Consider the following 18263-nt stretch of genomic DNA (forward strand, 5'->3'; position numbering starts at 1 on the left):
CAAAGTGTCAGGAAGGCAATCTATCAACACTCACTCGTATCGGTGCTGTGCATATCTTGGGTACTTGCATTTAATGAGTAAACTTTGAGCGGTACGCTCAAGATCGACGCACGGTTTTGCCTAATTTATCTTCTCCAACGACCCGGATATTTTTATTTTCGCTGCGTTTTCCACTTTTCCTTTGAAAAACGTAATCTGAAAACCGTATCTAAAGCATTAACACAAAATTCTATTCACTTCGCATGATTTTATTCGTTCGTTCGTTTGCTTTATTTCTTCTTCACTCACACGGGCTTCAGTCTTTGTCTCTACAACAATTTTTGGTAATTTGTTTTAATGTTCAGCGCTCGTTTCGAGAGACGCAAACATCATTTCAACCGAACAAAAATTAGAATCCAATTAACCGAAACGCATACACAAAATGACCTATTCATTTTTCTCTTGAATTATCATGAAAAAAAAACGGAATGATACGAGAGAGAGAGATATATAGAGAGGAATATAAACTATATCTCATCCAATTGTTGATTGTTGCTTGCATTTTAAATGCAGCATAAAGAGAGAATTATAATCATTTAAAGAGGTATACAAAGTCCAAGGAACATATCAACGATCGATGTTGACAAGGGTTCCCTCATTTCGATTACTCAACACACACACATGGAAAAATCAACAAGAAATAAAAATAATTTCGGATCGATGAGCGCTTACACACTCATTCGGCTTCAGTTTAATGTTTTCAATTTGAAATTACCGTGCATTATACTTTGTTAAGGAGAGTATTAGTGCATTTATTAAATAAATTAGACAATATTTTCCACGTCATTTTCTGGCATTAAACAATTTGTCAAAGAATTTGGTTTTTTTTTCTGTTTGCTTTCCATTCGCAAGCCGAAGCGTTTGTTGTGCTCACACTTCAGTGCGTGAGTCAATGCAGTTTGAAGTATTTGATTCTAAATCGATCGCACGTAGAGCAAATGAGTTTATTGAAGAATCCAATGACAATGGAATGGAACAGAAGACACGAATCTAGTACATTATTCATCGAAGTCAAACAGTTGGCTCGTTTGAGCGACGTGATCGATGCTTACATTTTTCGTTTGGCACTCAGACTAGATGAGCATTCAACAAGATGGATCATTTTTCTAGTTTCGGGCATTTGAATAATGTGTTTAGCATTGAACACTGGCGGATGGCTTGTGGATGTCATGAACTCCACCATATTCCTCGGGTGTATTGTTTTCATTCGAAAATATTTGACTGCCAGTTTTTCCTCTCTCTCTCTTCTACTTCTAACAACAGCTCGATAATTTCAACGAGACAAAGACAAACGAAACGTCTTCACTTCGAAATTACCCGTAGCCGTGTGTTTGTTTGTCATATTGTCTATTATTCAATATGTTGTGCTGTTGTTGCTTTTTTTATTTGCTTTTGTTTGTCGTTTTCACTTGAAAATTAGATATTTTGAATATATGAAACTTACGTTTGACGGATCAAACAATAACACACCGAGATATGTGAGGCACTTTATGTATATTTGATTTAACAATATGCTAGAGAGAAAAAAAGACCGTCGCCGTCGAATGGAAATTATTGTATCTATAGATCGCAGCGAATAACTCGAAAATGATTTGTGGTCGTTAAGAATCAGAAAAGTGCTTACTCATCCCAAAAACCGTATGTATCACGCGATTCAGATGAACGACAGATTTTGTGCAGATGCACTTAAGATGCCCTTGAAACATCGTCATTGCATTGTTTAGTCTATTCATTTTTTTAAAACACAATTTTTGTGTTCACGTCGGGAAAATATATTGACAACTAACCAAAAATATGCGCATTGAGACCTTTTCACAGGGTTTATTTAACATATCATACACACAAAGAGTCTCAAAACTCTAAACTCCTACCGCATGTATTACATGATAAAGGAAAAACAAATGTGGTGTTCAAAAGACGAATGTCGTCCGGAGGCAAAAGCATCAAAATAGAAATTATGTCTATTTCAATATGTGATGGGTTCTTTAGAAGAAGAAAAATCCATCGAAAGGAAAGAAAATATTAAATTACATGCTATGATTTTCGTCTTCAAGAAGATCGACAGAAATGTGATAACAATCTCTCATCGCATTTTAAAATAAGTAAACACACAAAATCGAATCACATACAGTCGCACGCAGTGTGAGAGAGAGAGTGAAGCGACCAACGAAAACGCATCTATTCTAGGAATTGACAAAGAATATTTTTTTGGAGAAACGATGAAAGGAAACATATCACTTTAACCAATTCCCGAAAAAAACAACAACAACAGATAAAGAAATTTTTGAGTTGAATAATAAAGGTGAGCAACGTAAACGAAGGAGGAAAAAAAAACGAATTCTACACCTTTATGAATGAAATGTGTTATTTGTCTAATGTGTTCGAACATTCCTGCATCGACGAAATCGCTTCATTCAATGCATACATTTCAAATTATTGGGTTCGCTGCCGATTGCAGTCTATTAGAATATGCGCATGGAATTGAATTCACTGACAACTAATTCTATTGGAATGTAATTGAATCGGAGAGGTACAACCGAGGAAAAATGCAAGCTGTATACCTAATGTGACCTTCATATGATCGAATTCTAATCGATTGAAAGCAAACATGAACAAAAATTTAATTGACACCATTTCAACATTTCAAAACATAACATTCCAAATGTGAAGCAGTGCCGATTTTCGCCTTTTTGTTTCAGTTCAACAGTTTCAACGTATGGGCTGAGCAGGCATATTCCTGTTCCATCAAAACAAATCAAACGCTCTTCACACATGAACCGAAACGAACTAAACAGAACGAAAACTGATCAGCAAACGAACGAACGAACGAACGAACGGACGAAAAAAAGGTAAACAAAAAAGAATTGTACACACAACACCAGCACATTTATCTGATGCGTTCTTATCGCATCCGTGTGGAGCAAGAGAAATGTATTAATATGTTAACTGCATTCTCTGCCACTCATACTCATGTAATGTGTGCTATGATTGCGTTATGCACGATGACGACGATCATACTGCGTGTATATTGTCATTTGTTGCGTTGCTCCCTGAACTGGCCCGTTCGATCGATCGGTCGATCGGCTGGTGGTGTTGTGTGTATATCCATCGCAACATAAGTTACATGCAACATACCATATTGAAAGCGTAGAGAGCACTGCGCGCACCGAAAACTTCTTGTCGTTGATCGGTGCTGGGTGTGCGCGCGACGGTCACATGAAGAGCAACACTTTTTTATTATCGCTTTCTACTCACTCGCTTGATCCACATTAAACCATCGAGTTGTCTGGTTAGTGGAAAAGAGAAACACTTCAAGAGTCAAATGCTGATTGGAAGCACTCAACACAAATGCACACACGTACGACTCGGTTTTTTGTGGCCGTGTTGTTGTGATTTGTTTCTTTCGTTCGTTCGCATGTTCGTTCGTTCCGAGTGTGTGTTGTTTACCTTTTTGTTTCGTGCTGCTTCTCGAATCGGTTAGTTTTTCAATTTTTCCGTCCCTTTCATTTCGCTGGTCTACCTTCAAAGCGTGTGCTGTTCAACACACAGCTCATAACTTGCACTACCGCTTTGTGTGTTTTTTTCCCTTCTTTCGAACTTCTTATTCAGCTTCGCAGCAGCAGCAACAACGACAACAGCGGCCGCACGTACGTGTATCGAGCCATCGTATCGTTGTGAGTGTGTTGCTGCGATATATGCTCATGGACCTTTTGAACGCCAAAACTCGTCAGAAAACTTTTAGTTTTTCGTGAGTGCTCGAACGGTAACGGTGTGTTTTTTTGGGATATAGAGAAAAACCTCATGTCTGTTCAGAGAAAAAAAAGAACGAATCAGCGATTCCATCAGCATCGAACTGGTTAATTCTTAGTTGTTGTTTTATTTTTTTATTTTTCGTTACTCTGTACCACGACGACGACGACAACAACCAGTAAATCGAAGGGGAAAACGATGAATTCTCGAGCTCAAGTTCACAAAGATGTTTTAGTTCTTCGTTTCAAATAATTCTTTTTTTTTTAGTTTTTTTTCCTGTACTTTGTTTGATCAAAGTTTAAGTTCAGTGTTCGGTGTTTTAGTGAAGTTTCGTTTTATTTTCTGTTGTTATTCGCTGTCCGGTGCATCGTAACTTGAAGTGATTTTATGTGAAATCGATCCGGCGGTGAAAAGGACTTAAACAGGCTTCTGTTGCAATGTTTGTGTAAAGTTCTAATGTAAAACAACCAATGAAAAAGAGTCGAAATAAAAAACAGTACCCGAGTCAGTTCGTCTTAGAAAAATGTTGGTATTTGTTTATTCCTTAAATTTTTTTTCAGTATATTTTTTTTCCATTCGGATCTATCGCATCAAAATGGGTTGGTGTAGTTTTCTGTAAAATCAACAATTGAACAACTGTGTTACTGAACAATTTCGATTCCTGAGTACGAGATCTCTCTCGCTTTCGATTCGATTTACGATAGTAAATATGACGAAATGCAGCCAAATAAGGCGTGAAATGTTCCATAATTTCAATTGTCGAACAATGGATGCGACACATAATTTGCAAAGCCGCGTTGTATAACGCGCTAAAATTGCGAGCGTGCTCTAGCTTTCGAGAGTGAACGTTGAAAGCAATAGATGAACGAAAAAAAAAACCACATCGAGAAGAAAAACAAAAACCGTTTCACGGCATTCAAATCGAAATTATTCATATCTGTGGGGTACGTACGACAGATACACTTCGCATTGATTGTTCATTAAATCGGTTGTTATTGTTCCATTCAAAATATGATGCGTGTATGTGTGTTATACACGCCATAATTTCTCTATACAACACTCACATTTTCTCCAATTCAAGTGCAGCTTATAATTTTGTAATTAAATTGTTGCCAATAGAAAACAAGTTTTCAAGTCAGAGAGATTTGCTAATGGCAGATTGGCAGAGTGAGCGGTTGTTTGATAGAGCTAAAGAGCGAGTTGGTGAAAGAAATTCGTTCATTTTTGCACTTAGCAAATGTCAAACACAATTAGGCAAAGAGAAAAAGAAATGAGCGAATAGCGGAGAAGATGCGATAAAACCGAATTACAAATGATTTGATTCATAAATGAAAGGAGAAAAAAAAAGAGCACGAAGCGGATAGCGGCATCCGAACAGAAGTTTCGCCTGAATGTGTCGATTTCGTAATTTCAATTTTTATTGAAGCGTTGATCACATCGATTGGCAATCGATCACAAAGTGACAGCCACGTTAGACAAATAGCAAACAAAATACGGAATCTTGAATGCGATAAAATGACACACAAACTTGTTCATTTGAATAAGCGATAGTTCAATTTCCGTTAGAGGTGACATTTTGTGTGTTGGCCGTTGTTGTTGCTGCTGTTTCTTTGACACACTGTGTCTATCGCGTCCAACACCATACACATTTCATTGTGATCAAGTAATTTTCTCACACATTCAGCGATTTATCATAATTTAGGTGACATTAGCGGTACGATTTGTGAATTAGGCGAGCGATTTAGCCTGTATTTGCAAATTAGCATACGGTAACTTGATTTCTTGATGTCTAGTTCCTTGTTGTGTTCAAATAACTTATATAATTCGATAGTGTGTGTGTGTACGCTGTACGCGCAAATGAATAAACAATATTTATTATTTTCGAGCGTGTATTTCGAATCATTGATGTTTCCTATGACGTCGTTGTTTTTACCATTTATAGTAAAACAAAAACTGCGTATAAGTTTAATTAAATAATGGCTGTGCAAACCCAATTCGTTATTGCACATTATAATTTTTTTTTGTCTGTCTATAAAATGCAATAAAACTATATTTCCAGTCAATAAACCGATGTACGTGCCAATTTACAATAGCGATCGTAATGAGCACCTTCGCCAAATAAATTACCATGACATTTCGTTTGAAGGAGTCGAAATTGGGAGCAAAAACGTAAAAGCAAAAAAAAGTGTGCGCCGCAAACAAACAAACAAACACAGTGTCTGGTAAAGAGATCAAATTGGAAACTTGTGCAAGCGTACACAAATTTCGATATTTTACACATGCGATTTCTTTTCATAAATCTTCCCATTCTGCCCGGGATTATCCAACACAGCAACGAATCGCAAAAAAAAGAAGAAATGATTACAACATTTTAAGCAATGGCTTCTTGTCTTCGGCATTGTTTGCTTCAACATTGATGTTGAGAAGGTGTTGCGTTTTTTCGTTTTGTGTACGCTGCCAAATGCTAAACTGTGCACACACAAAAATACTAGCAACGGCACACGGTGCAATAGCGAAAAAAAGTGCACACTCAGTTGGTTGTTCAATATAGTAGACGCAATTTATCCACACGATCGCTGCAAGACACGAACAATGCGCCCAGAGTGAAAAGATGTGCATCGATAACACACACACACAGAGAACGGAGCGCGACAGCAGAGAAAAGACTAACACAGCGCGATTGAATATCAAACAGAAGCTCATAAAATTGTTAGACGCTCGGCGTTCGTAGCCTCGTCGTTTTCATTTTCTTTTTGTTGTTGTTGTTGCTGCCGCGCTGGTATGTCGTTCATCGAGCATTAGAAGTGTTTAGGAGAGATGGTGGAATTTGAAATATATCTGCAAACAGTGAGTTATGAATTACGCTGTGCGCATATATCAAACGGAATAATAAAAGGCTAAGCCACGCGACGTTTGCCCATCGGCAATATATACTCACACACAAAAAAAAGACCAAAACCATTAGCAAAATGAACGTGTTTGAATCTTGAATTAGCCACAAAAATGGTACACGTAAAACGCTTCAACTGGTACAGACGCACACACGGAATATATGGGATTGGTGTGTTGATCGACTTGCCGATGGTGTCGAGTGTTTCACTTCGTTCGGGTTCTCTGCCACACTTTGGACACATGTTAAATATTTATTTAACACAGTGACGGGCGTATTCCCATTTTTTTTTCACCGTTTGACTTCGTTTTTGTTTTTCGACTAGGTGTTTCAATCACCTTTTAATGATGCTCAATTGCCACTGAAACGAATGGCAGTGTGTGTTTGAACGAAATATGCATGGCGTCATAGGTTTTCTAGCGGTTAATCGCCAATTATGATCGCCTTCCGTGAAGGAAGAAGAAGCGAAAAGGTGATGATGCAAAAACCGTTTTCGCAAAAAGGCGTGTACGTGCATAGTCACCTGTTGACCTATTCCGTAGCGTGTGATCCCTGCACTCGATATACATGCACAAGTGTATCATACCTGTTGCTGGCGCGAAAATAACGGCGGTTTTTATTTTGCACGGCTAATGTGACAATTACTTATCATGTTGGCTGGTTCGTCAAACGGTAATGCTTCTGCGATTCAATTATATTACGCGTGTTGCGTGTGTGTGCATCTAAAATAACTAAATAGTCACATAATTAGTATGCATTGAATAGACCACAATAGAGAGACAGAGCGTATGAAAAGAAAAGGAACGCCCTTTTATTCATCGCACCTTTTAACGGTACATTTTCTCTATATTCTGATGGATGTCACTCAATCACGCGTGTGCGCGCGCGAGCCTCAGACGTGCATAAGAACATTCTTGTGGCAATCGATCATAAACCGAACTCTTTCCCTTATATTTCTGTTGTTATCGAATACACGTAGAAGATGATGAATAAATTGCAACGCTTGTTCAACAGTGTAAATAATAAACAAAGAGCACCGCTAGAAGCGAAGAAATGTGAAAACCACATTAAAAAAAATAATCGGTTGTGCCGACACTATGCCGCTGCGTGTACATAAATGCAAATATTTTTTTTAACTATGAGCTTAGTTTGATTACATAATAAACGAACCAACGCACGATGAATTCTTTTCGATGGACACGAACACGCGCAGGCTAAATATTAAAAATAATTAAATATATGGTTTTGTTACGGTATTTAATGAGACAGCCAGCCAGCCGCGCCGGGCCCGAACTGCGCTTAGAAATATGATATGCTGCCTTTGCCAATGCATAGTCTTCGTTCGTAAAAAAAAAACAAAACCGAGCAGAAAAATGGTATGCGCGCATTGAATATGCAATGAGCCAATTTCGATCAGAGCGCGTCGACAGAAAATCAGCTGCGGCAGAAAATTGCTTCAATTGAATTCAGGTTTTCTTTTTTTTTCCTTCGTTCGTTCGTCCATTTCGATTAATTACCGATGTGCGATCGAATATATGTTCATCACACAGCGCTGTGATTTTCATCGCGCATCCGAATGGACTTTATTCTATATAGATGTGTATGCATTACAAAATCGACCAGTACCATAGTCAATATTCGATGACCTCTTCCGTGTTTGCGTCATTTTCTGCGATTATTTTATTTTCCATTTGGTTTTTTTTCCTTCTATTCGATCGATATATCTATTCAAATGCTTGTGATAGCCGACTACTATTGACTTAAGTTGATGCACATTTGCGCTATGCGCAACCTAAGCACATCAATCGATCGTTCGTGGGCAAATAGACGACGGAACACTAAAGATGACCGTAAATTATGTGATTTTAAGTTCTTGGACGAAATCATCTTGCAATATTGAGGAGAGAGAGAAAGAGAGATTAAAGCAGCGAAAATTGCAACCAGCTCTTGTCTTCGTTGAGTCAATATTTCATTCGATAGTAATAGCATTACGTAAGCAAATATAATGGTATACATTTCCAAAGTCCAGCGATTTAATAATATACACATTGAGAATATGATCGATGGCGCCGCATTAAACATATCATTTGTTTATCTCGAAATAGAAGCGATATGCAACGCAATCACACATATTTTCTCTGCACATCATTTGACATCGACTCATCTGATGTCTTCCTCTCTCTTTCTCTCGCTCTCTCACGCTTTGCGTCTATTTTCTATTGCCGTTTTGACATGTTTATCTCTGATTAGAACCGATTTCGACAGAAATACGCAACAAGCATTTTAATAACTTAATACTTTTCGGGGATTTCATGTCATTGAACGGTGGTCATCGTAGTCTTTGTTGTTGTTGCTGAGTGTATTTTTGTCGGGGTTTTTGTTTCATGGTTCAGCTTAAGTAGTTCCGCGAACTATAAAACACCACAAAGGTAAATCGCTATGCGCGACAATCACATGCGCAAGATGTGGAATATATATGTATATATATTTTTTTGGTTCGAATTCACACGAATAGTATCGAAATGGCATGCAACAGCGTGTAACGAGCAGCAAGCATTCCAAAACAGATGGAAACCCATCAGAACAAATCTCATCAACGAGCGCGTCGTTTTTTCACTCTTTCTTTTCAACGAAATCGAGAGAAGAAAAAAAAACGAGAATCGAATGTAATTTCACAATCGGTTCCATCAACAATCGCGCCGCAATCCACAACACGCTTAGAATGAGCTACCGCTCACAAAATCGACATGTATATAAACTCGTTTCTACATTTTTTTTTATCGCAGCTACTTTATATGTATTTCATCCAACATTGAAATGCGGAATCCAACGAAAATACACGCATTTGTTATGAATTAGTTGAGTCAACAGCGGATTAGATGACGGCAAAGAGACACGCTAAAAAAACACTCTTTTTCTTACACATTAACATGTCGTTGGTATTTTTCTATTCATATTTTTCTCATTTCAAATGATGTGTGAGAACAAAACACAGAAAAGCACACAAATCAGTTCAAAGAAGTGCGTTATGATGAATGTTTACAAAAGTGGCCATTGATTATATGGCCTGGTCGTTGTGTTGTCGTTTTCAATTTTCGAGCAAATTCATTCGGTTCATAATCAAATGGGAAACACAATAAGCCGCAAAAGCGACAAGACACGAAATGTTGAAAATAATTTCAAGAAACAAAGTCGTGCTTAGTCGCTTAGCATTCATAACCATCGATTTTATGGATTGGACATTATTCATAGTCAAAATAAAAGAGCCGCACAATATGCGACACACTGAGAGAAAAATTAATAGCCGCCGATTCAAGTTGAATAAAACAAATTTTATAAAACAGTTGATGGGAGAGAACACGATTGCGAGGGATAGAGAGAGCACGCTCATCTGTATTAAACGTGCAATGTATGAAATTGAGTGAATAATTGGCTTTAGCGCCATAACATATCAATTGATTGACTGGTGATTTGAGCATAAATTCCAAACAAAATCATAAACCACACAATACAAATCGAATTTTGAATATGAAATATCATCCGCAAAGCCACAGTCACAAACAATAATCCATAAAAAAGCCTCATATAACAACTATTTTTTCAGTTTGTCATGTTGTTTTCTTTAATGGGCTTAACCATTTTAATGATGATTCTATTTGGGTCCGTTAGATGATTTTCTTGCCTGACGTGGTTTAAAGTGGAAGAAGTTTCATGGTTTTTTTTTTACGAAACATGTTAGCATGTCTCACCCGAAAGGTCGTGCTAGAACCAAACCACACACCGATGTTGAAATCACTTGAAAATGTCTTTCTCACCTTCAATCTCATTAAAACCCAATTTTTTCCTCGTTTCGATTCGAAACAATGGTCGAAAACCATAAACAAATCATTTGTCGATCACTTTTGCAGCAAATGAGTGGGTTACTTAGTTGAAAATCCACCGAAAATTAATGGTTGATCAAATGAAAGCGTTTAGTTTTTGTTGTTGAATGAATTCCGGAGAAAATTCGCCTCGTTTTTCATACACACACATTGTTTTTATTGTTTTATTATCATGTAGTACTGATTCAGTCAAGCCCAACCTGTCAAACAACCATCCATTCAACCGAAATCAATGGCATTGTTAATGTGATTCGGTTGCTCTTTTTTCGGTTCATGATGAATCGTTCCAATTTTCGAGTGAACGTCTTGCAATTGAGAGAGAGAGAGAGAGAGAGAAACGCAATAGAAAGGGCATAGAATCGAGCAATTCAGTTCACATAAACAAAAGACACTGTTGTTCGACGCGACTCGAAAAAAAACTCACGCGGAAAGTCAAGAACGAAAAAAAATCATCCAATAAGAAAATGTATGCCATGAACTAAACAGCAAAACAATAAGTGAAAATGTTTTTGTTCATTTTGTTGTTAAAGTAGTTCGTCTAATGGAACGAAAGTGTCGTCATTTTAAACGATTCAATTCGTTTGTACTGAGTCTCAGTCACTGAGTTTGAAGCATACGAGTTTTCTTTCTTTGTTGCATATGATGGCTGAGCAGTAGCCGTTTTCAAAAAGAACCAAATTTGTTCTCAGACCATTCAAGAGTGGGCCATTTAATCGCATTGGGAAATATTCTTATTCATATCGTGTTTAGTTTAACCCAGTTCAAAGTTCGTCCAGTAGAAGAAAAAAATCTCTATCCGTTGAAATCAAACGCGCATTTAACAATCAAATCGTGACCATCAAAACGAAGCATGTTGAAAGAAGCACGTTGCAATTTGCTCCCAGTGGTAAAAAAAGTTTCAAACGAAATCGGCCAATATTAAAGCCATAGATATAATCATCGCAAAACATCTCACCGTCGATTATTACGTATGGTTAATGCGAGAGAAAGAAAAAGAGATAGAAAAAAAACTAGCCTAGGATAACTTTTTCTTTCGTATTTATTCGCTGTTTTTTTACGATTCACACATAATTATTTTAAAAACTCGTATGAAATCCGCTGAGAGATTGTTGAAGTGGGCATCAAAACAATTTGAAAATGATTTACAATCAAATGAAGGCAAAGTGTTTTTTTTATATTCTGCTGATTTGGTTTTCTGTGCTGATTTGTCTATCCTTCGATTCGACATTCGCATTTGTATTCAAATTGGAATTGAGGTAAATTAAGAGAAAAGAAGCAAACAAATGAACTGTGTCAGTAATTTTCGATTCGAAGCAAAATTGGTTATCTCATTGAATCACAAATCGCTCCGTCGTCCATCAATTTCGTCTAACGTTGGTTTTTTCTCTTTCGTATTGTTGTTGTTATTGCTTGTTTCTGTTTCTTTTTTACTTTACTCATGATTTTCTAGATCTTGAAATGACATGTACTTCCGATTTCACATCATCTCCGCGCAACGAACCAAAAGAAACGCAATGCGCGCAATAGAAAAGCAATTTAAACGCACATGGCGCGCACACTGGAGAAAACAATTTGCGAGCTTATAATTGCTAAAACTTTTACCAGTGGCAGTTAGAGAAATTTATCTCATTTCTTGTTCGATATTATACGTATTATTTCGTGCAATTTGTAGCGAAACAAAATGCTCGCTTGTTTTTTTTTTTGGGTTGATATGTGCTCTTGCACTCAAATAGAATCGACAATGCGAAAACATGAAGCGAACATATAATATATAAGTCATTGCTAATGCAATGGCAAAACAAGAAGAACCAGTCTTCGAAAGCAAGCAACAATCGCTAACATTTCAAATGGAAACGAGAGCAAATGCACACGGTGCACACGAGAACCGATCGGTTAATGTCATTGCGTATATGTGAATCGTTTAATCGAAACCAACAGAACGGAACAGAACGCAATGGAAAAATCATTTCAAGTGCCGAAAACGAGCGTATAATTGCCTTTATGTGTGAAGTGATTTAAATTCGATACTTTATGTGAACTGCACACGAATTTTAGTCGCGATGCAATCGCTTCCTTTTCTCTGCCTCCCTCTTCCTCCGTCCCTCTCTCTCTCTCTCTCTCTCTTTCTCGCTCACTCTTTCCGCGTCATCCGTCTCGTAATGCGAGACTCTCGCATTCGGGCACCAACCAGAAAGAGGTCACAGTTACAAATTTATTCCAGCACTCATTATTCGCTCTCTCGCATACTCTCAATTTCTTCGTTCGCAGCACAACCGCGCACATATTCATTCCACGGGCCGTGCAACAAAGCCAAATAGGAAACTGTTGCCGCAGATCCGTTGGTTCGTGTGCCGTCGCATGAAATGTTTTCGTTTATTTGACAATGCAATCCAATTATCTACGCATTTTGATTTTCATGATGACGGCGACAGCCATCGACGCCCATAAAAATGTATGAAATACGATTTTACAGTTATAAACTCTGAAGAAATGAAGAAAAGAAATGCGCTTCTTCGTTCGCCAACGAAATGCCTTTTTCAATTCGACTGAAAATGCAAGCAACAACGATATCGTAACCGCGCGCGCATCTTGCAAACAGATGTATTACACATTTTATCACGTTGATCGTTATTCACATCGCCGCTTGATTGCAGTCCAACCGACCCGACCGACCGACCGAACGACACAAAATGTAAAATATGCACTAACACCATATAAACATGTCATTTCGTGACGTGTCTATTTGAAATGCCAACGAACGATGCGAACGGCAATTGGTAAACTTCCGAAAATTGTGCACTCTCCGCGTGGTTCTTTTCATCATTTTTACGATTTTGTGAATACGGAATCGGGAAACGGCTGCCAGATAGGGAAAAAGAAAGGGAGGAAAGGAGACAGAGTGAAATGGTCGTAAATTTTTCAATATTCTTACCATAAATTATCATCATACGACTGCTTTACATTTTACGAATATGAAAGAATGCTCATTTAACTCGTGAAAAATCTTAAATCTGAAACATTCCGGGACGGATTGGCGTTGTAAAACCGAAAATTACTCATTACCAAATTCTCGAAATTCATAAGCATTATTTCGTCGATATCTGACTTGAATCGTACCAGTAGTATATCATTCCGTTGGTGCTGCAATGCACTTATAATCTCGCGATAAATAAATATTGGCTCAAAAATATATATGGTTTTATACGCACGTATATACTTAGAAAATCGTTCAACGAACCACACGGCTTTTGTGTACATATGTACAGGCATTCACTAATTACGCTTCAAGGCAGACCGATTCAAAGTCATGCACACACAACTGAGAAGTGCTCGAAACAAGTCCATTAGAAATGCAAACAATTTGATTTTTAAAAAAAGAAGCACAAATCATACCGCTAGAAATGATACACACATAAAGAGAGGGAAAAAAAGTGCAATAAATATTTTTGATTTTATTTGTTCACATACCGATCATATTTGAAGAAGTTGAAACGAATGAAAACAGAAAAATTATCATTAGAAAGGTAAATTTTGGCATTTTATGATTGTTCCGGTGCTTTAACTCAATTTACATATTCACATGATGTTGCGATGAACATTGCTGACGAATGAGTGCAACACTCAACAGCAACAACAACAGCAAGATGAAGTTTTGGAGACCATGCGATGAGTTCGTTACCTTCGGATTTCGTGTGTAGTATTTGCGTGGTAAAGAGATTTCCGATAGTGACGAAATGCAAATATGTACAAGGCAATAAAAGCGGATGCTCACTTTGATTCTCTAGATAAATGGGTTCCAATGAAAAGACAAGAGAGAGAGAGAGAGAGAAGACAAGACGGGCGCAAACACGAAAGAAAGCCACGACGAAAAAAACTTATCATTATTTGTTATTACATTGCATAACAATGCATTTCTTTTCCATTTTTATCTTGCCACACAGCATCTGATTAACCGTTACATTCGTTCGGCGGATAAATCATTTGCGTTAAACAATACGCGCGTTGTCAGCGACGGGCATTGATTAATAGCCCCGAAAGAAATGCGCGCACACACACACACACACACACATCATATTTCGACTTTGAAATTTATAAAGTGCTCAATAAAAAGCCACTCATCAGACGTCACAAAACACTCATGCGGATGATGCTGATTTTACATAATTTCGGAGATGGATGTGGTTCATTGCACGCGCAAAACACTTCATATTTCATGTGTTTGTCGATGCCTTGCATTTCCTCTGAATATACAGTCGCGATATCAATCTCGCAAAGAAAAAGGAATAAAACGGAGAAAACAATGACTCGTGTGTGCATCGGCAATGAACAATAATTCATTTGTTCAACATATTTATTGCATACCTTTATTTATCACCACGCAAACAAAGGATCACACATTTTTTTGTTGTGTCTTGTTTTCTTTTCCCTTGTTGCTTGTTGTCAATATTTGTTGTGAAACATCGCAATTCATAATTTCTTCTTTATCGCTTTTCGGTGTGCCGGAGTATGGGCGCGTGTTCAGCTAAGCCGAAGTTCATTCTCCACAATTCCTCCTTCGTTCGCATACTTAACGGCGTAATTCGAGTTCATATGTTATATCACATTGAACATGGAGCGTGCGCTCTTGTCAAATTATATCGTAATATTTGCCAATAAATTGTTAACAAGAAATGATTTCAATTCGAAAGAAGAAAAACGGAATAAATCGACAGAGGATTAAGAAGATACAGATGGAAAAAATTAGAAAGCGAACAACTGAACAGCAAGTAAATGAGTAAAGCCAATCGAATCAAGAACGTTGAAAGAGCACTCTAATTGGTGTATTTTATAAAAAAAAGTTTGTTTGCTTTAATCAACGTTCAATCACGCTCCCTTTGCTTGAACAACGGTTTCGGCGAATTGCTTTTTTCTTGTTTGATTCTGGTTTGAATTCCAAGTAGATCCAAGTTCAAATCGTAAAATAACGCTTGATTTTCGGCTTGTTGTATGCCTGCAAGCATTTAACAGAAGCAAAAAACCAAAACAAACCCAAGTCATTATGCAAACTTTTATGCATACGATGACATTTCACGTAAAACAATTGTCATTACACTCGTAGATATATCATGCGGCTTTTCTTTTGGCATGAACATTTCGTGTGCTTAGCAGCATCAGCAACAACAGCAGCAGCAGTAAAGACGGCAGCGATGGCGGCAGCAACAGCAGCCACAGCTGCAATTAAAAACCTTTATACAGATAAATCAATTATTGAGTGCTGCTTATTTAATTCAGATGTTTTCTTCTCGTTTCTGTTGAATTGCGGTTTACTGACTGGGATTGGTTTGCATTTGGGTGCCTCATTTTGTTTCTCTTCAGAAAATGAAGAAAAAGAGATAAATGCATTTCGTTATTGCTGTTTTATTCCATGCTCAATCTCATGGCTTGCATCTCTTCGCGCAACACACGAACACGTGTGAGCCGAGCACATACACAGTCGAATGAAAATTGGTAAACAAGATTTCATTTTTCTCTCTCGGTTTCGATCATTTGTATGTACACACAAAGGCGTGCGTGAAATGAAGTTCGTTTCATCGTAAATCATTTCGATATTTTTTTTTTTATTTCGGTTTCAACATCACACGAACACACGACGATGTGCCAGTCGCCGAAGAGAAACAAATGAAAAAAACGCAGTCCGCGCGAACAAAGTGAAAAAAAGACAATTTATGTGTCGTTATGCAGCCTTACTAAGTACAAAAGGCATGCAGAAAAAAACACACACACACATTTCGAGGCGTCGATGGTGTTGTTCGCAGTTATTTTGTTTCTGAATTCATCCGCTTGCAGTTTGTGGGCACACATTTTGTTCATGTGATAATCAATGTTTGTATCCTTCATCACATTCCACGACACAATCATCCATCGTGTGTTTTATTAACAGATTAAGAGAAAAAACAAAAAGAAAACAACACAAGCCCAAAACTGAAGATGGAAAATTCACGTTGACTACACCAAATTGTTCTTTTGTGTGCAAATTGCTTTGTTCCCTTCGTCTTAAAAATTCTAACTCAATTGTGTGTGTGTGTTGTGAGGCGTTGTTGGCATTTTGTTCGCGGAATAAACAATCAGTCGACGAGGTGTGGAAATTATAATGATAATTACGATTGGGGTTTAGTGCAGAAATTTTAAGTGTTTGATGTTAGTTGTGGCATTTTGATACTCCATTCAGGTGTACGCAAAGTGCATAACAAATTGGCGGCAGCTTGGGCAGCCAACAACCCGTTCAGACACAATTTACATTGGAACAAGAGGAAGGAACATGTTCGGTTGTACGCACGAAAAAAAAAAACATTTCACGTGCAGTCTTTTACTGTCTTTTGACACGACCACTTTGAATTTTTATCATTTTGTTTTTGTGTTCATTAGTTTTGAGTTGTACGAAATGAAACACCAATCCATATCGAATGCGATATGATCCGAAGAAAATGTATAGTCTCACCTGAGGAGAGAGAAATCTAACAAATTGTATCATTTTTTATTTATTATTTCAAACAGAATCATACCGAAAAACACAAACGAAATAGAAAAACGAGTTACAGAAATGTGCTTTCAAGTCTAACAAGGCTCAACATCTAAGTGCTTGCATAAATCGGCGATATAAAAATCAACCTAGTTATTTCAGTGAAATGTAGCTAATCTAGTTTTTTTCATATATTCCTTATGACAACGACGACGACAACAACATCGCGTATGATTGCAGTAGCACTTGCACAAAATCATTGAAGTTAATGAGTTGCAGTGAGACTTGATAAAAATCAATAGGAAAAAAAACACACGCACATTTATTGAAATTGAAAATTACTCGCGGAAAAGATAGAAAAAAAAATCCGTTTAAATGATTCCGTGCGTAAGTCTAACGGAGACCAGTGTCTTGTATAATATGAAAGAGCGCATTAAAGATATGCGTGTCTTTGGGTGTCGCTTGAATTTCTGGAATCACAGCATTTCAACGGCTGGTGCACTCCATACGAAAGGTTTGCGATTTAAATTCTTTTTTTTTCTTTGCTTTAGTTCTTTTTCTTTTCGTTGAAATGAAATTGATTTTAGTTTTTTTCGTTCCAATTCGTTATAATTTCGTCTGGTTAATAAATCAAACATTTTCTCATTTGTTATCAACATGCCAAGATGTGGTTACCACAATGTAACGGATGGTGACAGTATTTTGGTTCTTTGGATATCGGTTCATTGCCTGTGGCCTTAGTCCTTAATTATTTGGACCCGTCAAAGCTAATAGGGTTATAATGATAGTGAATCGTTGAGATTACGACATAAATCCATCGAACAAACACACACACACACACGGCGAACCGTTTAAAGTCGCTTCAAATTTCGCATGTGAATGGTTCCGTGTGTCAAAAGTGGCCGCATATCCAATTCAACCAGTGGCATTGTTGCTATTGTGCTAATGAAACTAATTTATTGTGGTCATAAAAACCACATCTACCGTCTAACGCTATCTCAAGTGAAACATGCATGAACCGCAACATTTAATTGGGCATTTGAACCCAGATGAAAACAGGAAAACCCTACCCAAAATTTAACCTGAACCAATTTTCTAATCTACGACGTCGGAGAGCATAAACAAAAATCGATTGCGAAACATTTGCAAAATGTTAAAATACTGTTAATTTTTCAGTAGCAACAACGCAAATGGATTCGGGGCG

At 37.5% G+C, this 18263-nt stretch overlaps 1 protein-coding gene across 7 annotated transcripts in view; it reads left to right on the plus strand.

Moving 5' to 3' along the window:
- LOC129565201 (tyrosine-protein kinase Btk29A) overlaps positions 1 to 18263 on the plus strand; it is a 55236-nt gene that overhangs the window by 20501 nt on the left and 16472 nt on the right. Inside the window, exons 1-2 of one of the 7 annotated variants that reach the window (XM_055439786.1) lie at positions 3292 to 4314; positions 17095 to 17573. The exons of the other annotated variants lie outside the window; for them this stretch is intronic. Coding sequence (XP_055295761.1) covers positions 17435 to 17573 — 139 coding nt within the window. The 5' untranslated portion in view covers positions 3292 to 4314; positions 17095 to 17434. Of the gene's footprint in view, positions 1 to 3291; positions 4315 to 17094; positions 17574 to 18263 lie in introns of those variants that run through there. 7 annotated transcript variants of the gene reach the window in all.

Source organism: Sitodiplosis mosellana, unplaced genomic scaffold (assembly GCF_009176505.1).
Source record: "Sitodiplosis mosellana isolate CC-2019 unplaced genomic scaffold, AAFC_SMos_1.0 Smas_scaffold_2, whole genome shotgun sequence".
NCBI lineage: Eukaryota > Metazoa > Arthropoda > Insecta > Diptera > Cecidomyiidae > Sitodiplosis > Sitodiplosis mosellana.